We start from the raw sequence: 22,539 nt of genomic DNA, 5'->3' as shown, positions 1-22,539 counted from the left end.
CAAATTCTGTAAGTTAAAGGTGCTTCTTTCTGTTTCTGTTATGTATTGCACTGTTCCTACTTGGAAATTCATAAAGATATTAAAAAAAAAAAAAAAAAAAAAAAGAAATTCCACAATTTGAGAGTCTTTCACTTCGATCCCACGACTGTGGCATCTCCCTGGATACAAAGAGTTCGTTGCCAGCGCAGGAGGAACTTGGGGGGCAACGACCGGCTCTCGTTTCTCTTCTACTTCCCCCATGACGCAATGTGGCGTTTCCCCGGCGCCTCCCACCGCGGAGGGATCTGCAGGGCGGTGCTGCGCCCCTGCCGGGCTTATATAAGGGAGACGCACGCGGCTGCTCGCCCTTCTTTCTTTTCCAGGAGCCGCAGCTGCCTGTCATTCTCCCTCCAGGGACCGGACCACCAGCGGCACCGTCTCCGCGACTCCCCCCAGCGACAGCCCGTCAGCCAAGGTAAGGGAGGCGGCGGTCGCGATACGGTCGTGACGGCGGATAGGCGAGCCGTTGCCGGACGGGTCGAGGGCCGGGGCACGTGGGGCGCAGCGGCGCCCCGCCGACCTTGGACGTCACTTCCGCTCCGTGGCGGCGGGCGCGAGAGCGACTGGCGGCGTTTGTGGCGCGCTGGCGATGTGGGGACGCTTTGCGCCTGCGCGGGATGCTTTCCCCCGTCATTCTTCCGTCTCCATAGCGATCGCCGAACCGCTTTCCTCTCTAAGCTCCTCCCCTTGCCCTCGTTTCCTTTAGCACTTGCTTAGGTTAAGGGCTGTAAGATGCTGAGCCCCCCCCCCCCCTTAACTCCTACTGGGGGAGGAGGGGTTGAATAAGATGTTCCTCTGCAAGCCCCTCCTTTTCCTGTTTCCATAGAAACTAGTCTTCCTTCTCCTGGTAACTATGCTGGGGGGGGAACAAGATGCTGCTGATAACCCTGTTCTTTAAAAGCCCCTCCCCCTCCCAGCAGGGAGGCAGAACTAGGGCCCAATGCTCAATAGCTTACCATGGAAGTAAGACTGGTTGCAACCAGTCTAGCTTGCAAGTTCAGCCTCTGCTGCACAGAAGGGTTTTCAGGGGCTGCCACCAATAATCTCATCATAAGGAGCTCATTTAGTGTTAAAATGCGCGCCTTTTGTAATGCACACGGGCAACAACCAAAACCGCCTCTTGCAAAACCAGGTCTGGCACTTGACTGAGCTGTTTGTGCATGTGTCGCCTGTGTCTTAAAAGCTGCGTCTTGGCCATAGACGTGGGGCATACACGCGCAGAAAACTTGCACAACAGTTGCTTCCAAATGACATGAAACGCCACATTCGTAACCCTGCACTACACTGGGCCCACGTTCAAGGCACCAGGCATGGTTCCTTCCCCTTTCATAGAGGGACTCCGCACAAATAGCAGTCATGTAATTTGCATGTTTATTTGTGCTGAATATAGCACGGCAAACAAAAATTGCTCTCAACTTGATGTTTTCCACTGGGGTGCCGGAGCTCTGTGTATCCTGCCCTAGGTACGGCAGAAACCTGGGGGAGGGGTTCATAAAGGAAGCGACCAGCATCTCACTCCCCGGCCAGGGCTAAAGGAGAAGAAAAAAATTAGTTACTATGGAGACAGGGGAGTGGCTTAACATGTATAAATAAACCAAGGGTATCATTTAACTGCTGAACTCTATCGTTCTTGGAGGTGTGCAAACATATAAAACTACATTCCTGTACAATAACCTCTGGCATCTACACCATAAGGTTATCTATCTCTTTCAGCCTTAAACTGTAGGGAACTCAAAATCAATTTCTAGCCACTTCCTCTGTGGTCATCTCTTATTACTCACCCCTGGATATTCAGTTTCATTTTCTAAAGCCTTAGCTGTAAGGGCTATCTCTTCTGCTTGTGCTTTATTTTCTTTTCTAAAAGTTCTAGTCAATTTCTTGGTGCGGCTCCTGAGAAAATTAGTGTCATGGGATAGGTGGCAAAGTTCAGTTGTGCATTAGGAATTGGTTATTGGATAGAAAACAGAGGGTAGGGTTAAATGGTAATTTTTCTCAATGGAGGAGAGTAAACAATGGAATGCCACAAGAGTCTCTACTGGGACCGGTGCTATTTAACTTATAAATGATCTTGAAATTGGAACGATGAGTGAGGTGATTAAATTTGCAGATGATACTAAACTGTTCAAAGCTGTTAAAATGCATGCGGATTGTGAAAAATTGCAGGCAGACCTTAGGAAACTAGAAGACTGGGCATCCAAATAGTAGATGAAATTTAATGTGGACAAATGCAAAGTGATGCACATTGGGAAGAATAACTTGAATCACAGTTACTGGATGCTAGGGTCCACCTTGGGGATTAGCTTCCAAGAAAAAGATCTGTGTCATAAACAATATGATGAAATTTTCCGCCAAATGTGTGGCGGCGGCCAAAAAAGCATATAGGATGCTAGGCATTATTAAAAAAGGGATGGTTAACAAGACTAAGAATGTTATAATGCGACCTCATCTGGAGTATTGCGTTCTGTTCTGGTCTCATTATCTCAAGAAACATAATGGCGCTAGAAAAGGTTCAAAAAAGAGCGACCAAGATGGTAAAGGGGATGGAACTCCTCGTAAGAGGAAAGACTAAAACGGTTAAGGCTCTTCAGCTTGGAAAAGAGACGGCTGAGGGGAGATAGGATTGAAGTCTACAAAATCCTGAGTGGAGTAGAACGGGTACAAGTTGATCGATTTTTCACTCCTTCAAAGGTTACAAAGACTAGGAGACACTCGAAGTTACAGGGAAATATTTTAAAACCAATTGGAGGAAAAAATTTTTCACTCAGAATAGTTAAGCTCTGGAACGCGTTGCTAGAGGATGTGGTAAGAGCAGATAGCGTAGCGTTTTAAGAAAGATTTGGATAAGTTCCTGGAGGAAAAGTCCATAGTCTGTTATAGAAACATAGAGTATGATGGCAGAAAAGGGCCGTCGCCCCAACACGTCTGCCCCCTTAAATGAACCCTCCCCTTAAAAGAACACTCCCTCTAAGCAATTCCTGGAAGTGAATCCACATGTTTATCCCATCATTTCTTGAAGTTATTGAGAGACAAAAGGGGGAAGCCACTGCTTGCCCTGTATCAGTAGCATGGAATATTGCTACATCTTGGGTTTTGGCCAGGTACTAGTGAACGGACTATTGGTCTGACCCAGTAAGGCTATTCTAATGTTCCTATGGTGCTGTGGATTCACCCTGCAGGGAAATCCTTCGGTGGGAAATTGCAGATTTCCTGAAAGTCGGCTTCTGTTAGTATCATTGCAGTAAGCCCCCTGGACAGCCTGCAGGTCAGATCAGGCTCCAGGATCGGGAGTCTTCTTGCCCCAGGTTTGTCCACTAAGGGGTAGAGCTCAGGCTGTGCAGTCCCATGGAGTTGCGATAGGGACTGCACCACGTGTCTTTCCTAATTACCCTGAGAGGTCCTGGTAGTCACTGACTGAGGTGGCAGGGAAGGTGAGGTGGTCAGAAGACCTGAAATCCATTTTTCTCAGCTCCTGAGGTACTAATCTCTGCTCTGTATTAAACTTGCCTACCATTCTGTTCTATGCAGCTCCTGCCACTGTAAGTTGTGTGCACGCTGGTTTGGCAATTTGGGGGGTCCCTGTGGCTTACGTGCCAGGTGTGGGCAATATTCAGGCAGGTTTTCTAAGTCGACATATTCTGAACCCAGGAGAATGGTCCCTGTCCAGGCTAACGTTAGAGTCCATAGTTCAGCGGGGGGGCTACCCTTCTTTTGATCTGATGTTAGAAGGCAGACAGATTCTTCAGCCGCCGCAGAGATGTCAGCAACGAAGGGTTGGATGCCATGGTACAGCCTTGGCCCCAGGGAGAGCTCCTCTGTTTTTCCCTCGTGGCCCATGATAGGGCATGTTCTGTGCTGAGTGGCCTCTCAAGTGGGCCAGGTGATCCTGGTGGCCCCGGACTGGCCCAGAAGACCGTGGTTCGCAGACCTGGTGCAGTTGAGCATAGAGAAGGGTCTGCAACTTCCTTGCCATCCATGGCTGCTCATGCAGGGCCCCATAGCGCTCCAAGCTCCTGACCACTTTGAACCCTATGAACCTCTGGATCAGATCTCTCTGAAAGATCTTACCATCAAGACTGTTTTTCCTTCTAGCTGTCACTTCGACATGTAGGGTATCGGTGTTTCAAGCCCTTTCGTGCAGAGATCCTTTTCTCAGCTTCACGGTTTCTGTGGTATTTTTTAAGGATAGTGGCTTCCTTTCTTCCGAAAGTGGTTTCAGCATTCCATGTTAATCAGGAAGTTTGGCTGCCTGCTTTTGCTCCAAGTCTAAGGACCATGTTTGCTTTCTCTGGACATGCGGCATCTCCTGAGATACCTGGAGGCCACGAATGACTTCCGTCTTTCGGATCTTCTATTTATGCTGGCGGGTCCTGCCCAAAGGGGGTAGACCTGCTTATAAGGCTACCATCTCACGATGGTTTCATGTGTCGCTTGCCACTGCCTATGTGTCAACAGGGAAGAAGCCTCCCTTTGGGGTGAAGGATCATTCTACCAGAGGAATGGCTTCCTCTTGGGCGAATCAGCTGTTTTCTCCTGAGGAAATTTGTAGGACAGCCACTTGGGTCTCTCTGCATGCTTTCCTGAAGTTCTACCGGTTTGTTGTGGTGGCAAAGCAAGATGCAGCTTTTGGGGCTTCGCTCCTGGCTGTGGGCTCATCGGTCCCCCTTGAGGTGCTGGGACTTCTTTGATACATCCCTATGGTTTAGATTCCAGAGGTTATTGTACAAGAACGAAACATTAGGTTATTTACCTCTGCTAATCTTCTTTCTTGTAAATATCTTCTCGAATCTACACACCGCCCTGTTTTTCTGTCCGATTCGCGCCCAGTGACTGGTAACCTGGATTTCTGTCTTTGGAATTACTAATTGTGAATGCCATGCTTGTTGCTTCAAGATAGGTTTGAGGGATTCCCGGGTAGTTTCCCCTTCTGACCCCTCAGGATGTCTCTTTTATCCAAATTTATGCTGTGTTCAATTTGTTTAATTTTCAGATTTGATGTTTATACAAAGTTTGGCTTTTGGTCTCTAATTTTTTTGAAATTGTTATTCATGAGTCCCCGCCTCCCCTCTCTTCTTTTGTTTCCTGTTTTCTGATATTGATCTACCTGGCTTGTGCACTAACTGAATATCCAGGAGTGAGTGACAGGAGATGACTACAGAGGGAGTGGCTAGAAATTGGTTTTGAGTTCCCTACAGTTTAAGGCTGAAAGAGAGATAACCCTATGGTGTAGATCCCAGAGAATATTTACAAGAAAAAGATAGCAGAGGTAAGTAACCTAATCTTTCGATAGCATTACATACGTTGTCACAAAGGAAACAAAAATCCTCCCCTCTTGCAACTGGGAAAAGATCAGCATCTTTACACCCCCCACCCCACTGGCCAGCAGGGGCTATAGGAGGAAGAAGACAGTTAGTTACTCCAGAAAGCTGGGGGGGAGGGGAATAAGATGCTGATGGCAAAATGGCAGGTGATGTTTAATGTGAGCAAGTAATGCATGTGGGAAAGAGGAACCCAAACTATAGTTACATGATACTGGGTTCTATGGGCTAGATTCTCTAAACTTACTGATCCTGTACCGATGGTTTTGCAATCGTTTCCCGACCCGATTCATTAAACTGCTGTGCGATCAATCTCCAATCCGATCCACCCATGCAAATGAGGGGAAATGGCATGCATAAGTAGGAAAAGAGACAACCAGGAGAAATTGCCTTCACAAGAGTGAGGAAAACAAAAATGGAGACCAGATGGTGCTCAGTCCATTTATTAAACCAACCAGATCTTATTTTAAAATTTGGACGTATGGATTCATACACCTATGGCTTTATCAAGTAACATCAAGACTCCTGAGACAGGCCTTTTGAGGCTGAAACATGATCGTGTCAAGTCTGGTTTATTATGTTTTCATGCATAAGTAGGAAACCGTCGATTCACTAAGCAGAAGAAGAAACACAGATTGCGTTTGCCGATCTGAAATGAAGCGACTGCTGAGGACCAGTTGCTTACTCTCCTTGCCGACTCTCCTGCTCTCTGCCACCCTGAAATCGCAATATTAAGGTTACATATGCATACAAATTCCCTTTTTATATAGTCTGCAAAAAGTGCAGTGCAAGCCTGTGGTTTTAACCCGCGAGTTTAAAACGTGTTCTGTTCCATAATCTGGCTGCACAAAATTGAAATCATTCCTTTTAAAATGTCCATTTGTAAGGCCAGCAAGAAAAACTGCAGCCACTCCACCCCCTTTAATTTGAGCTTGCTTGTGCAAAGAACAAGCGCATGCGCAAATTGCATCTACAACCAGCAAGGATAATCTGCGCATATTTCAATAGCTCTACAGCAATCCTATGGATCCATGGGATCGCTGTAGGGCCTGCGTCCGATCAGATCATTTGCATGCAGAATCTGTTGTGAATCGGTCACTCAGCTAAGAATCGCCCAGCAACGATCCAGATCGGTGAGTTTAGGCCTATGTCAGGAGTCACTACCCAAGAAAAGGATCTAGGTGTCATTGTTCAGGATATGTTGAAACCCTCTGCTCAATGTGCCGTAGCGGCTAAGAAAGCAAATAGAATGTTAGGAATTAATCAGGAAAGGAATAGAAAACAAAAGATGAAAATGTTATAATGCCCTTGTATTGCTCTATGTATGGTACGACTGCACCTCGAATACTATGTGCAGTTCTGGTCGCCGTATCTCCAAAAAGATATAGAGGAATTACAGAAGGTACAGAGAAGAGCGACAAACATGATAAAAAGTTTGGGATGACTTCCTCTGAGGAGACTACAGCAGCTAGGGCTCTTCAGCTTGGAGAAGAGATGGTTCAGGGGAGATATGATAAGAGGTCTATAAAATACTGAGTGGAGTGGAAAGGGTAGATGTGAATCGTTAGTTTGCTCTTTCTAAAAATACTAGGACTAGGGAGCATGTGATGAAGCTACTAAGTAGTAGATTTAAAACAAATGGGAGAAAATATTTCTTCACACTACATTTAATTAAACTCTTGCATTTGTTTCCGGAGAATATGGTGAAATCAATTAGCTTAGTGGGGATTAAAAATGGTTTGGATAATTTCCTAAAAGACAAGTCCATAGGTCATTATTGAGATGGCTTGGAGAAACCCACTGCTTATTCTTAGGATAAGCAGCATGAAATCTGTTTTACTACTTGGGTTCTAGCTGGGTACTTGGGACCTGGGTTGGCCACTGTTAGAAACAGGATACTGGGCTTGATGGACTTATCTGTCCCAGTATGGCAATTATGTTATGATCTTCTTTTCCTCTCTAAGCTCATCGCCTTCCCCCTAGGCTTCTGTATTAACTAAGCTTTTTTTAGCAGCTACTAAGGGTGGGATGAATAAAATGCTGAGCCTTCTTCCTCCTATAAGCTCCTCCCTTCCCTGGTTTCCATATTTACTAGTCTTCCTCCTCCCTGTAGCCCTGCTGGGGGTAGGATATGAATAAGACAGGTTAAAAGTACAGGGGTCTCAACACAGGTTAGCGCTGAAAAAAGGATCTAGGTATTGTAGACAATAGGATGACACCTTCTGCCCAATGTGTGGCAGCAGCGAAAAAACCAAAAAGGATGCTAGGAATTATTTAAAACAGGGATGGTTAACAAGACTAAGAATTTTATAATGCCTTTGTATCACTCCATGGTGCAACCTCATCTGTAGTATTGCGTTCAGTTCTGGTCTCCTTATCTCAAGAAAGATATAGTGGTGCTAGAAAAGGTTTAAAGATGAGTGACCAAGATGGTAAAGGGGATGGAATTCCTCTCGTATGAGGAAAGACTAAAACGGTTAGGGCTCGTCAACTTGGAAAAGTGACGGCTGAGGGGAGATAGGATTGAAGTCTACAAGATCCTGAGTGGAATAGAAACAGGTACAAGTGGATGATTTTTCACTCATCAAAAATTACAAAGACTGGGGTGCTCTCAATGAAGTTACAGGGAAATACTTTTAAAAGTTTCAAGTTTATTTAAAATTTCTTATACCATCTAATCAGGCTTCTAAGCGATGTACAATAATCATAAAACATACACTGATTAAATACATACAAAGATTTTAAAACTTGAACAAAAGGTAGAAAGGTGAGAACTACAGTATTCTGAGAAAAAGGCTACAGGTAGGGGAAGAACATTAGGAAGGGTTGCTCTGGGGAAAATTAGCATAGGCTCGCCCTTATATGGAGGAAATTTTTTTTTCACTCAGAATAGTTAAGCTCTGGAACGCATTGCCAGGGGTTATGGTAAGAGCGGGGATAGCGTAGCTGGTTTAAGAAAGGTTTGGACAAGTTCCTGGAGGAAAAGTCCATGGTCTTGTTAAGTCATGGGGGAAGCCTCAGCTTGCCCTGGATCAGTAGCATGGAATATTGCTACTCTTTGAGGTTCTGAATGGAATGTTGCTACGCTGGGTTTTGGCCAGGTACTAGTGACCTGGATTGGCCGCCGTGAGAACGGGCTACTGGGCTTGATGGACCATTGGTCTGACCCAGTAAGCCTATTCTTATGATACTAAGAGTTTTCTTCGTTATCTTGTAAGTCTGTTTACTTGGTAAAGATGGATAGCCAAATAGCTTTTTATAGAGCTACTTCATTCTATGCATGTGACTAAATAGCTCCACTGAGCCTAGGGGAAACAGGATCTTATTTTATAGTACTGTGCTTCTGGAATAATGCTACTAGATGGACGTTGAAACATCTTACACCCACGTTGGCTGACTTCATTGGCTGCTGGTAGTATACTGATTCAACTGAAGACTGTTGTTCATAGAACTCTATAATTCTGCTTCTGACCTGTAAGGCATAGATTGTTGCCCAGGTATCAAATGATACCCACAATCCTCCAAACTGGAGGAAATGTACTGATGTGAGCAGGCACTGTAAGGTAGTACTGCTCATAAGTATATGAACCTTTGAGCTGTCCCAGTAAAGTGGCCCTAGATATTGGGCTTGATAAACATTATAAGTACCTGGCAGGATCCTTAGAGTAAAATAGATTTCTGGTGCAATGTGTAGTAGCCTGCAGGTTGCTTGCAGAATATCACACATCTTTCAACTCCACCTTCTAGCCAGTAGGCTTGTTTGCCCCCTCATTTTTTCTTCTGCAAGCAAGTTGCTCAGATGTTTCTGATCTGTTGTGCAGTTTTATTTTATTTTTATTTTTTATTTTTTTTTTGGTGGGGGGAAGATTCTGTTTTAAGTTTGAGGCTCAGTGCCCAGAGGTTTCCTCTTATTAGGACCTCTGCCTGGGAGAAGACGCAGACTCAAGTAGCAGAAGTCTGCTGCTAGCAGGATCAGCCCTCAGGGACACCTGTTTAGCCAGCCTGCTGTAATATTTTTGGAGCTCAGGGGCCATCCCCTGAGTAGCTGCTTGCATCCCTGATTTATCAGAAGTTTGAGTGCAGGCTGTTTGGCTCCTCTCCGGTTTGGCCAAGATTAATAGCAAGCCAGCTGGTAGAGCAAATCTGTGAGGCAGAGTTCTCCATTTGTTCCAGTTCCAGCTGCACTTCAGTTTTTACTTCTGCAAGTGAACCGTGCAGAGGTGTTTGATCTGCTCTGCTTAATTTTTCAGGTTTTTATGTCAAAAGCTTGTTTTTGGTGGCTTCAGTGCCCTGAGCCCTTAAATAGGGGTTCTCTGCCCTGGGAAGGACGCAGGTTCCATGAGGCTGGACTGCAGCTCAGCAGGGCAAGCCTTCAAGTGGACCTGGGGAGCCAGCCTGCTGTGAGACTTCAGGACTCTGGGTGTGTTCCCTGGGAGCCGGCTCGCCTTCTAAGTTTCTGAGTGGCTTGAGCACAGGCTGTGGGCACCCTGTTTAAGAACCCTTGGGTATTGGGGTGCCAGCTGCATATTCCCACCCCCATTGTGTTTCAGGTTCGGTTGTGGTCAATCCGACTGGCAGCTTGAAGATTTCAAGGTTTGGAATCTTTTGGAGCAGTTTTCTGAGGCAGAAAATCCTTTCCATCCATTTCAGCTGCAGGGAAAGCTGACAGGCAGGCACTGCACAGAGCTATAAGTAGAACCCCATTATTTCCTTTGGGGAGGAGGGAGGTTCCTAAAGTCATTTTTGAGGATTTCTGAGAATAGAGTTCAGGTCTGTCACCTCCAAAGCCCCTATTTCTGCATTTTTATTTTTTTTTCAATAGTCTCCATGGACCGTTTTAGCAAAAATCCTACCCGGTACCCGAAACTAACAACGGCATGAAGTGTAGTATGTGGAACCCACGAACACCACACCAGAGGTCCATCATGGGTTGGTTTTTGCCCCTGTGAAAGGGTTCTCCCCAGAATTTGTCCATCTCGTTTGGAGAGTGTTCAACGGACCTAAGCTGTGTAGCACAGACAGCACGCCACAGTGTTTTCAGAGTGTCTTCACTTCAGGGGCAAGTGATTGGTTCCCTTTATCTTGGAGCTCTGGATTAGTTCTGAATGACTCTGGTTCCATTTTTGGTTCAGTCAAGCAGGATGCCTTTGTGGTCCTCGATCAGGATGATGACCCTTCCATATGCCGGCTGTTTAAGTCTGTTTTGGTCCACTAATTTATTACTGATATGGTCAAGGAATTAATTTGAAACCACATGTGTGCTCTCAGTAAGATTATGGCCCCTGGTCCTTTGCAGACATTCCTTGGCGAGTGCATGATGTTGTCCCCTTTCATGGACAACAGCTGGCCTCCCGTGTGCAGATGTGGTGTTCCTTGCCTTGCAGGCTTGGTGGTTGCTCATCTCTTCATAGGTCTCAGGAGGTGCTTGGCTCTGGTGACAGAGGCTAATCTGGTTCAGCTCTTCCCTAGCATGCCTTCTGAGGGTAATATGTCCCTTAGCCACAGCTCTGTTTCTGGTCTTTCAGCACCCTTACATCCAAGGCCTCTGTATTACAGTTGCCCGGAGGGTTAACACGGTATTTGTTATCTGAAACAATTCTGGTCATTTGTTATCTGAAAGACTGGGACAGTGTTGGGTCTGGATGAGGGGTTGCCCTGTGGCATACCATCTTATCTGGACCTCGGGTGTGCTGAGGTGCAGCTCTGGACAAGAGTATAGTCTAGTTTATTCTGCGGCCTCTGCAGGAGGAAAGATTGCGTCTCTGGAAATTGAGTGCAGTTCTGTACCTGGTAGTGGAGCATTCCGGGGTTCTGGAGGTTGTGTTCTAGGGTGGCATTTCAACTATCTAGATGTCTGTTATCCCAGGACAAGCAGGCATGATATTCTCACATGTGGGTGACGTCATCTACGGAGCCCCAGCGCGGACAGCTTTTCAAGCAAACTTGATTGAAGTTTCAAGTTTGCTACACTGCACCACGCATGTGCATGCCTTGCCCACTAGAGGGCGCATCCCCACCTCGTGGTCCTCAGTTCAGTTTTTTCCGTGGAGCCAGAAGCCCTGTGGAAATTGAGCTCTGATAGCTTGCCTTCTGTCACCGCGTCTGGGTCTTTTTCGCTCGGTCGCTGTGCTTTACTTTCTTTTTCTTTGTTAAAAAAAAAAAAAAATCTTTCTCCGACTTTGTTTTTTTTTTTCTCGGTTCGGCTCCGGGGGCCCCCGTGGGCCGCGGGCCGTGCTCGTTCCGGCCTTGTCGGTTTTCATGTCCCGTCCCTTGACGGGTTTTAAGAAGTGCACCAGGTGTGATCAGTTACTTTCTATTACCGATCCTCACCGGTGGTGCTTGCTCTGTTTAGGGCCTGAGCATCCGACACTCTTGCGACAGGTGCTCTACTTTTCAGGCCAGAGCGCTCGGCCGACGCCGAGCCAGGATGGCGGAGCTTTTCGCGGTCGACTCCGCGACGGGGAAGGCCTCGGCTTCGGCCTCGGCCTCTGGATCCTCGCCCCAGCCGCGTCCCTCGACTTCATCGAAGCCTGCTGCTCCGACCAAGCCTACCTCTGGTAAGTCCCCGCTTCCCTCCTCAGCCCCAGGTTCGGCGAAGAAGCCATCCTCGGGCTCCTCGACAGCGGGTGGGTCGTCCTCGGCCCAGCCCAGGGTTGGCAAATCTAGTGCCCCGAGGGAATACTCGAGACAGAGGTCGCCCTCCAGGGAGCACCCCCCGGCCTCGGACCTACCGGCCATGATGGGGATCCCGGCCTTCCAAGACTTGCTCCGAGTGTTGATTACCTCGGAGCTGTCAGGAGCCATCGAGCAACTGCAGCAGGCTTCGGCCTCGACTGCGCCGGTCTCGACGGCCCAGGCCTCGGCGGCCTCGTTCTCGGTGCCCTCGACTTCGGGTGCCGGGCCGGCCTCGACCCCGACCTTGCCCTCGACTTCGACCTCGGAGGCCCAGCCTGAGAGGAGCGTTAGGCCTCGGGACAAGGTGCGTCGGGTCAGGAGGATATCCTTGTCCTCTTCTTCGAGGTCTTCCTGGGGCTCCTCGGCCTCGGGCGAGGCGTCGTCCGAGGAAACCCAAACGTTCTCGGGGTTCTCCTCGGAGACGTGGTCGCTCTTCGCCGCTCGAGGGCGAGACCTTGCGTGTCTCGGAGCTCCGCCTCGACAACCCAAGCCTGTTTCGTTCCCCCTCGAGAGGGGGTTCGAGAGACTCTTCCCCGAGACGGAGGGGGCGTGCGTCGGTGCCTCGGACCCCCGGGGTTTCCCCCAAGGGCTCTTCGGGGCGCAGGCGTTCCCCGACCCCTTCGAGGTCGCTCGATGTGGCCTCCTGGGGATCGGGGTCTGGCAGGGAACCGCGGTATTCCCGCGAGGCTTCCCCTTCTGTTCCGCGGGGAGATCTCGAACCCCCTCGCCGCCCGCCAGAACATCCTTCTTCTCCAGGTTCATGCAGGATATGGCACAAGCCTTGGGGCTTGACATAATGGCGGGTTCTCAATATACCAAAGAGTTCCTAGAGGAGCAGGACCTTCCTACTCCCCCGAGGGAAACTCCTCGCCTTCCCCTGAATAAGGTTCTACATCAAACCTTCCTTAAGAACTTGGACTCCCCTCTTACAATCACTGCGGTGCCGTCGAAGATGGAGTCCAAATACCGGACCATTCCATCTAAAGGGTTCGATAAGCCTCAACTCTCACACCAGTCGTTGATTGTGGAGTCGGCGCTTAAAAAGACTCAACCCTCCAGAGTCTCGGCGGCGGTCCCGCCCGGAAGGGAGGGGAGGACCCTGGACAAATTTGGTCGTCGCCTCTATTCTAATTCCCTCATGGCCATCAGGGTCCTCAACTACGCATTTACGTTTTCATCCTATTTGCGTAACATGGTGAAGGACCTACCTCAGTATCGGGAGGTCATTCCTGCTTCCCATCGAGAGGGGTTTGCCACATTCATGTCTCAATTGCGGCTGTACCTGTTCCACGCTGTGTACGACGCGTTTGAGCTTGCTTCAAGGGTCTCGGCCTTTGCGGTGGCTATGCGCCGGCTGGCCTGGCTCCGTACCCTCGATATGGATCCTAACCTACAGGAACGCCTGGCCAATTTACCATGCGTGGGTTCAGAATTATTTGATGAATCCTTGGAGGCGGCGACCAAATGTTTGTCGGAACAGGAGCGCTCCTTAGCCTCCTTGGTCCGTGCTAAACCTTGTGCCCCGCCGCAAAAATCTTTCCGGCCGCCCCCGAGGAGATACCCGCAGAAGTCTACTCCTGCTTTTTCTAGACCTCCGGCTCGGCGCCCACCCCAACAGGGTAGAGGGGGACAGCCGAAACCTCCAGCGCAGGGAGCGTCCAAGCCGGCCCCCGTCCTTTTGATGGGCTGTGCGGATGGGGGCGGGCCCCCTCCGCAATACCATGGGACCCCCTCCCAATTGGAGGCCGTCTCAGGTCCTTTTCTGTGGCTTGGACAGAGATAACATCCGACGCATGGGTGCTCCAGATCATCTCCAAGGGCTACTCGCTGAATTTCTCAGCCACGCCGCCGGACCATCCCCCCCGGAATGTGTCCGGGCAACCGCAGCCAACTTCCCCTTCTGGACGCCAGGGCCTTGTTGAGCTTACGGGCGGTGGAACCAGTGCCCCCAGAACAACGGGGAACGGGGTTTTACTCCAGTTACTTTTTGGTCCCAAAGAAGACAGGGGACTTACGCCCCATTTTGGACCTCCGGAAGCTCAACAAATTCCTGGTCCGGGAGAAGTTCCGGATGTTGTCACTTCCGGTTTTATACCCTCTGTTGGAGGAGGGGGATTGGATGTGCTCCCTAGACTTGAAGGAAGCCTACACTCATGTTCCGGTGCATCCCGCTTTCTGCAAGTATTTACGGTTCCAGGTGGGGGATTTGCACATTCAATATCGGGTCCTCCCATTTGGTCTGGCTTCGTCCCCTCGAGTCTTCACGAAGTGTATGGTGGTGGTTGCGGCAGCCCTGAGATCGCAGGGGCTGCAGGTCTTTCCCTACCTGGACGATTGGCTCATCAAGGCCTCCACCAGGGAGGGGGTTATCTCAGCGACCCGACAGACTATCATCTTCCTTCAACGTCTGGGGTTCGAGGTGAACTTCCCCAAGTCTCAGTTGAGCCCGACTCAATCCCTTCAGTTCATCGGAGCCGTGCTGGACACGGTTCGCCTCCGTTCCTTCCTTCCTCCTCCTCGGATGCAGGCACTGCTTCGATTGAGTCGCCAGGTTTCGCTGATGCCCGCAGTTTCTGCTCATCGCATGTTGGTGCTCCTGGGCCACATGGCGTCGACGGTCCATGTCACTCCGTTCGCCCAATTGCACATGAGGCTTCCTCAGTGGACCTTGGCCTCCCAATGGCGTCAGGAGTGCGATCCACTCTCTTGCCCGATAAGGGTGACTCCCTCTTTGAGACGCTCGCTCCGTTGGTGGACAAACTCTTCCAATCTTTCAGGGGGTTTGCTCTTTCTCGTTCCGCCGCATCGCAAGGTCCTGACCACGGATTCCTCGGAGTACGCGTGGGGAGCTCATCTCGACGGTCTGCGGACCCAAGGTCTATGGTCGGCGGAGGACCGTCTTTGTCACATCAATGTGTTGGAGCTTCGTGCCATTTTTCTGGCAGCTCGAGCGTTCGGCCACCTGCTCCACGACCAGGTAGTCCTCGTACGCACGGACAACCAGATGGCGATGTATTATGTAAACAAACAAGGGGGAACGGGTTCTTGGGCCCTGTGCCAGGAAGCCTACGTGCGGTTTACATCCAAGGAGAAAAGAATTGTCTCGCAGACAAACTCAGTCGTCTTCTCCAGCCGCACGAGTGGTCGCTAAACTCCCGAGTCCTACGCGAGGTCTTCGACCGCTGGGGGACCCCTCAGGTGGATCTCTTTGCTTCCCCGGAGACTCGCAAACTGCCCCTCTATTGTTCCCGGATGTACTCCCAGGACCGTCTCGAGGCAGATGCCTTCCTTCTCGACTGGGGAGGGAGATTCCTTTATGCGTTTCCTCCTTTTCCTCTGATCATGAGGACGTTGGTTCATCTCAAGTCATCCAGAGCCACTATGATTCTCATAGCGCCACGTTGGCCTCGTCAGCACTGGTTTTCCCTGCTCCTTCAACTCAGTGCCAGGGAGCCTCTACTTCTGCCAGTTTTTCCCTCTCTGCTGTCTCAGAGTCAGGGTTCACTGTTGCATCCCAATCTTCAGTCTTTACATCTGACGGCTTGGTTCCTTTCCCCCTGACTTCGGCGGTCAGGGAGGTGTTGGAAGCCTCGCGCAAGGCCTCGACTCGACTTTGTTATTCCCAGAAGTGGACCAGATTTTCATCCTGGTGTGCCTCGCACCATCTGGACCCGAGTTTGGTTCCGGTGTCCTCGGTTCTGGAATATTTGCTGCATTTGTCCAAGTCTGGGCTGAAGACAACTTCCATCCGGGTGCATCTTAGTGCTATTGCTGCTTTCCATCGGCATCTAGAGGGATGTTCTCTCTCTCTTCATCCTCTGGTGGTTCGTTTCATGAAGGGGTTAGTTCATGTTAATCCTCCTCTGAAACCTCCTCCTGTAGTTTGGGATTTGAATGTGGTCTTGGCTCAGCTGATGAAACCTCCCTTTGAGCCAATTGACAAGTCTCTTCCTAAGTTTCTCACTTGGAAAGTGATCTTTTTACTTGCGCTCACGTCTGCTCGTCGAATTAGTGAGCTTCAGGCTTTGGTTGCGGATCCGCCCTTTACTGTGTTCCATCATGACAAGGTGGTTCTTCGCACCCATCCCAAATTTCTTCCTAAGGTAGTGTCTGATTTCCACCTCAATCAGTCTATTGTCCTTCCGGTGTTCTTCCCGAAGCCCTACTCTCATCCTGGTGAGGCGGCTCTTCACACGCTGGACTGTAAGAGGGCGTTGGCTTTTTATCTCCAACGTACCAAGTCTTATCGGAAGGTTCCTCAGTTATTTTTGTCCTTTGATCCTAATCGGCTGGGACTTCCTGTTTCCAAGCGCACCTTGTCCAACTGGCTAGCTGCTTGTATTTCTTTTTGCTACGCTCAGGCTGGTCTCACGCTCCATGGTCGAGTCACGGGGCATAAGGTCAGGGCTATGGCAGCTTCTGTTGCTTTCCTCCGGTCTACTCCTGTGGAGGACATATGTAAAGCTGCCACTTGGTCTTCGGTTCATACGTTCACCTCCCACTACTGTCTGGACACTTTGTCCAGAAGCGACGGCCGGTTTGGCCAGTCGGTGTTACGTAACCTGTTTTCCTAAATTGCCATTCTCCCACCTGCCCTTTTTTGGTTGGCTTGGAGGTCACCCACATGTGAGAATATCATGCCTGCTTGTCCTGGGATAAAGCACAGTTACTTACCGTAACAGGTGTTATCCAGGGACAGCAGGCATATATTCTCACAACCCGCCCACCTCCCCGGGGATGGCTTCTTTGCTGGTTATGGAACTGAGGACCACGAGGTGGGGATGCGCCCTCTAGTGGGTAAGAAGGCATGCACATGCGTGGTGCAGTGTAGCAAACTTGAAACTTCAATCAAGTTTGCTTGAAAAGCTGTCCGCGCTGGGGCTCCGTAGATGACGTCACCCACATGTGAGAATATATGCCTGCTGTCCCTGGATAACACCTGTTACGGTAAGTAACTGTGCTGTTCGGTGCCATCATAGGATGCAGTGCACAGCTATTTTTTGGCCTTATGGGGATAGAGCAATGGGAGACTGAAACTCCATGTTTGGATGGAAAGTGCAGCCCCAGATATCCCATCAGGATGTTGAGGTTGGATGTAGCTCCATCTTTGAATGTAGAGCGTGGCTGCCGACATACCATTGGGCTGTTGAGCACAACTCCACTTTGGGAAGTAAGGCACTACTACAGATATGTCTTCTTTGAAGATGGAAAGCAGTTGACAGAGTGCAGAGGTTTGTCTGCCCTCTTGAGGTTCAGTACAGTTCCATCTTTGGAGAGCAGTGTTGCATATTCACCATGTGATTGCAGTGTACAGCTCCTTCTTTAGTTGAAGAGCACAGCTCCATATCTGCTATTCAGATGTGGTCTACAGCTATATGGAGGCAAGGTACAGCTCCATCTTGGGATGGACAGAGCAGCTACATGTCTGCCATCCGGATGCAATGGTCAGGATGCTAGCACTTTCTTTACATTTAAGAGTGGCTGTTATGGAGCCAGATGGTAGCTTCTTCCTTTGTTCTATCTTGCTTTGGTGTGATACCGATTCTAGGGGGGCCTGGTCAGGGTTCTTAATATCTCACTCAGAATTCGGTCTCCACCTGCTGGCAGGCATGGACAACCCATCAGTCTTTTCGGGACCAGACCAAAGGGACTAAAGGATAGCAAATTGGCAGGTAAGACCTAATTTCTCCTTACTACCCTTAAAAAAAGAAAAAGCCATATGGAATAAGATTGGCTTTCAGGTTTATCTCAAAAGTTCAGCAGAAGGAAGCTGCCTGTTCTCAAAGACACCTGTTGAAAATAGGCTGTAAGACCTGCCTTAAATCCAGTGACTGCATCATTATGCATAGGTATTGTTGAATAAAATCTCCAAGGAAGTGGAGCCAAGATGTAAAAGGTAGCCTGATAGGGCAGGCCACCTCTGATCCCCTGTGTGGCCTGGGTCTCTTAGATCCTTTGAACAGTCTTCCTAGAACAGTATGGGGAGTATGTGGTGCAGTGGTTCCCACCCCACGAGTTCTTTTCCTGTCCCTGCCCCATTCCTGTGAGCTCCGTCCTCATCTGCACAAGCCTCAAACACTTTAAAATCATAAGCGTTCGAGGATTGTGTGGTTAAGGCAGAGCTTACAGGAATGGGACAGCAACAAAAGTCACGGGACGGGGAAATTGAGTTCCTGCAGGGACAGGAACAAATTTGTCCCCGTGTCATTCTCCACTGCTAAGAGCTACAGCTTTGGCACCCTGTGACAAGTCATTTGATCCTCTGTTGCCCCAGGTACATTAGATAGTGTGAGCCCACTGGGACAGGAATACATCGGCAAAGAGCTTGAGGGCCTGTAGAACTCCTTGGTTTAAGGCTGCTTTACAAACTGGTCTAAATGATCCAGGTTCCCTAGATTTACCTGTATTTTCTTGGCACAAAGTGGTGCAGCCTGAATTTGGTGTGATCAACGTTTCCGATGGAGTTTTGTCACTCGTGACTGTCGTTAGGTAGGTTTTAAACTAGGTTTGAATGTTTTTAGAACTTGTGCCAGATTTCCATCTTTACAGAACAATATAAAGGGATAGGATGCTTCTCTTATTTTAGAGAGACTTAGGGTGTACTAAATGCTAATAAACCAATAGGTATAAAATGGGCTTCTTGGCGTTTAGTAAAAGGGCCCCTCAATGAGGCTCTGAGCTAGCTCCAGCCTATAGGCAGCATCCTGGTGTGCTAGTCAAGCATTATGACAGGATGCAGTGCGTTATGTGTTAATAAGATTTCTTGATGCATTGCTCAGTGGCATCATTTGAGAAAATGAAAAGCAGTAAGTGGTGGAGAAGGTACTTTGTACCCAGAGCTGAGTGTTCACAGCCTGTTCCTTTGTCTACCCAGATGCCTGAAGAAGTGCAACATGGGGAAGAGGAAGTGGAAACCTTTGCTTTCCAAGCAGAGATTGCCCAGCTGATGTCCCTGATCATCAATACCTTCTACTCCAACAAGGAAATCTTCCTGCGAGAAATCATTTCTAATGCCTCTGATGTGAGTACCAAAGCACAGGCCTGCAAGCATGGCTGAAGGGACTTGTTGGGCCATGGTTCTATACTCAGAAATGGACTTCCCAAAGCTGTCCTGGGAACCCCGTAGGCTAGTGCAGGGGTAGGCAATTCCGGTCCTCGAGAGCCAGAGCCAGGTCAGGTTTTCAGGATATCCACAATGAATCTGTATGAGCTGGATTTGCATGCACTGCCTCCTTGAGATGCATATTTGTTGTGGATATCCTGAAAACCTGACCTGGCTGCGGCTCCCAAGGACTGGAATTGCCTATCCCTGGGCTAGTGTATCGCAAACTGTGGCTCCTGAGATTTCAGGTGTGCTGCGGCACGCTGGCTGCCTACACTACAGGATGTGCCTCTCATGGCAAGAGGCACGACCTGTAGACAATCAGCCTGCGCTGGACCTCTTCCTTGCTGGTAACCCCTTCTGGTGTCTCAGGGCTCATCTGGAGGGCCTTTGTGCATGATATCCATGCACTTCTGGATGCCTTGAGCCACGGCCACAGCTCGAGAGAGTTTGTGGGACACTGCCATAGGCACTTGGGTTTCAGATAGCCACAGGAAATTAGAGAATTTCCAGACTGGGCTGGTGTATATCATGCAAACTCCTTACGAATTTTTTTTTTTTTTTTTTTAATCTTTATTCATTTTCAAAAGTTACAAGAAGTGTACAATAGTCATTCAGAAATACCTTAATTCATCACTTGACATTCTTATTTGTATTATTCCAAATAAATAATTATATAAGAAACCCGCCCCTCCCACCCATATACTACAACTATCAATTATTACCCGTCATAATCCCACCCCCCTTATCTTATTCAATATTCTGGTGTTTAAGATGTCTGATCACTAGAATAAATCGTCAATGGCCCCCAAATCTTTTTAAACTTATTATAATTACCTTGTTGCAAAGCAAATACCCTTTCCATTTTATAAATATGGCACACTGAATTCCACCAAAAAGTATAATTTAGTTTAGTATAATCCTTCCAATTCCCTGTAATCTGCTGAATGGCAACCCCTGTTAATATTAATAAAAGTTTATTATTATTAGCTGAAATTTGACTTTAGGGAATGTTAAACCTGAGACGTTGAGGGTCCCTGAGCATGTTTGTGATGCCCTGCCTTAAACACACTTCCAATTCAGTATTGCTAAACTCATTGATGCAGATCAGTTAAGCGAGCTTTCCCATTTCTAGATGAGCAACACAGAGCTTGGCAACCAAAGGAAATTGTGAGCCTGCTCTCTTCTAAATTTATTCCCTCTTTAAACAACTGCTGGGATAGATGGCTCATTTCAAGGAATCGCTAAAGCTGGCTCCTGTTTATTTGGGCTTCAGGTTACAGCCCTGTTGGTAAGTTGTTGACCCGGGCTGCTTACCAGCCTTGAGACTTGCTGCTCTGCTTCTCTTTTTAGCAGGTGTTTGGATCAGAGATTTAGACTTAACGTTTTGGGTGGGCCTGAGTCCAAAGTGGGTGGGCACACAATCCCCCCCCCCCCAACGTTCATTCTACTTGTTTCGGCCAGCAGCATTGTCTACACGCTGCTGCTGTACCAGCCTCTTCCCTGGCGAGTATGGCAGCAACATGTGGACAGCACACGGACTGCAGTAAGTAGTAGCCGTTCTCTCCAGCTGGTGGGGCTTGGGGGATCTCTGCCAGCCATAACAAAAGTGCCAGAATTTTCCAGCCCTATTGCGTATTGAGAGCCTTGGTGTTAATGTGATGTTTGAGTGCTCCCAAGCACTTGTGAAATGAGTGTTATATACTCGTACTTGGTATCTATTCTTGATTTAAAAACAAGTTGGAAGAAAGAAGGGTGAGTACCTGAAATGCACAGTGCTACGCCTAAGCCAACTGGCAGCAGAAACTGGAGTTTCCATAGTTTGCCTAATTCAGTCTGGAAATCTTCCATTAAAACTATGAATGCACTGACTCCGCTGTATCTGCTGCCTCAACCTAATTCTGTCTTTAGGGATCTGGGAGGTCAACTTACTGGCACAGCCGGTTGCTCTCGAGCTAGTGTGCTTGATGTCTGACTGTGGTATGCTTGGTGTTACCTATGTTGCGGTTCGAGTGTGCTGCATGGGCTGGAATGTTGTGAGGGGTGGGTGAGTGATGTGAGCAGGCTTTAACATTTTAAGAAAATGTTCTAGCAGTCTTAGTTACATTTAGGAGGTCGACTTCCTGCTACACCTAGGACCCATTTTTGGAGGGGTTTTTCGCTCCCTCGTGGACTTGTTTTGGTATTTTTCTCCGGTGGGCGTTCTGTTTGCACTTCCCCTGTTGCATTGAATTTCTTCACCACTCTGCTCTATTCTTCTACTGTTTCATGCCTGGAGCTTATTGTTTGTATTGACTGCTTTTCCAATAAAAATTATTTGTAAAAAACAAAACTATGAATGAAAAGCATGATTGAAAAAGAGCAGACCAGGGGCAGAAGCGCAGCGTGGATTTCTGGCTAAGCTTTCCATATGAGTAGGGTGTCCCCTATATGGTTAATATCTTCAATTCCAAACATGACTAGGATACTAAAGCATATAGTACAACGCCCTAATGATGCTGTAAGGTAATGAGCAGGAAAGCATAAGCTTCTAGAAAGAGAGAGCAGTGAGAACATTGGCAGTCTTTCAGAGTAAGAAATCTGTGCGAGTAGTCCTAATTTTTCTGTACAAGGAATGTTGTCGTGTGTTGATTCTGTACTAACTCCAATTAAGTTGTTTGTTAAGTGGCTTACAAATAAGTGATTTAAAAGCCATGGCAAGCCTGATCTCACCTGCTTGGACCTCTGCATCTCCATAGGCTCTGGATAAGATCAGATATGAGAGTCTGACGGACCCTTCCAAGTTGGACAGCGGCAAGGAGCTGAAGATTGACATCATCCCAAATAAACAAGAACGCACACTGATCCTGGTGGACACAGGCATCGGCATGACCAAAGCTGACCTTATCAACAACTTGGGGACTATTGCCAAGTCTGGCACTAAGGCCTTCATGGAGGCCTTGCAGGTAATGAGCTGGTTGGGATCTGGCTGTTATAAGTAGCGTTCTGGGGTGCCACTAGCCAGTCAGGTTTTCACGATATTCCTAATGAATATACACAAGACATCTGCATATAATAGAGGTGACAGGCTTGGAAATCTCATGCATATTCATTGGGAGATCCTGAAAACCCAGCTGGTTGGTTGTCCTCGGGACAAATTTGAGAATTGGAGGAGACTGCTATGGCAACTGTTAACTGACATTGGATAAGTTCCATATTCTATTTCCTTGGTTGTGTGAAAACCTGAAAGTTTTCAACACACCTCAAAAGGGAAGTCCTTAGGACATTATTACATTACATTAGGGATTTCTATTCTGCCATTACCTTGCAGTTTAAGGCGGATTACAAAAGAGTTAAAGAGGGTGTTTTACAAAAAGATTTCTGGTCCTTTTTGGGGAAAAGAGGAGAGCAGGTTGATTTGGGGGTTCA

General features: G+C 48.3%; 1 protein-coding gene across 1 annotated transcript in view; it reads left to right on the top strand.

The window, feature by feature from the left end:
• The first annotated feature begins 300 nt into the window (after positions 1 to 300).
• HSP90AB1 (heat shock protein 90 alpha family class B member 1) overlaps positions 301 to 22,539 on the top strand; it is a 34,595-nt gene continuing 12,356 nt past the window's right edge. The window contains exons 1-3 of the mRNA XM_033936406.1: positions 301 to 454; positions 18,904 to 19,050; positions 21,870 to 22,076. Coding sequence (XP_033792297.1) covers positions 18,904 to 19,050; positions 21,870 to 22,076 — 354 coding nt within the window. The 5' untranslated portion in view covers positions 301 to 454. The remainder of the gene's footprint in view (positions 455 to 18,903; positions 19,051 to 21,869; positions 22,077 to 22,539) is intronic.

Source organism: Geotrypetes seraphini, chromosome 3 (genome assembly GCF_902459505.1).
Source record: "Geotrypetes seraphini chromosome 3, aGeoSer1.1, whole genome shotgun sequence".
Taxonomy (NCBI): Eukaryota; Metazoa; Chordata; class Amphibia; order Gymnophiona; family Dermophiidae; genus Geotrypetes; species Geotrypetes seraphini.
This window is presented reverse-complemented; position numbering and strand designations above follow the sequence as displayed.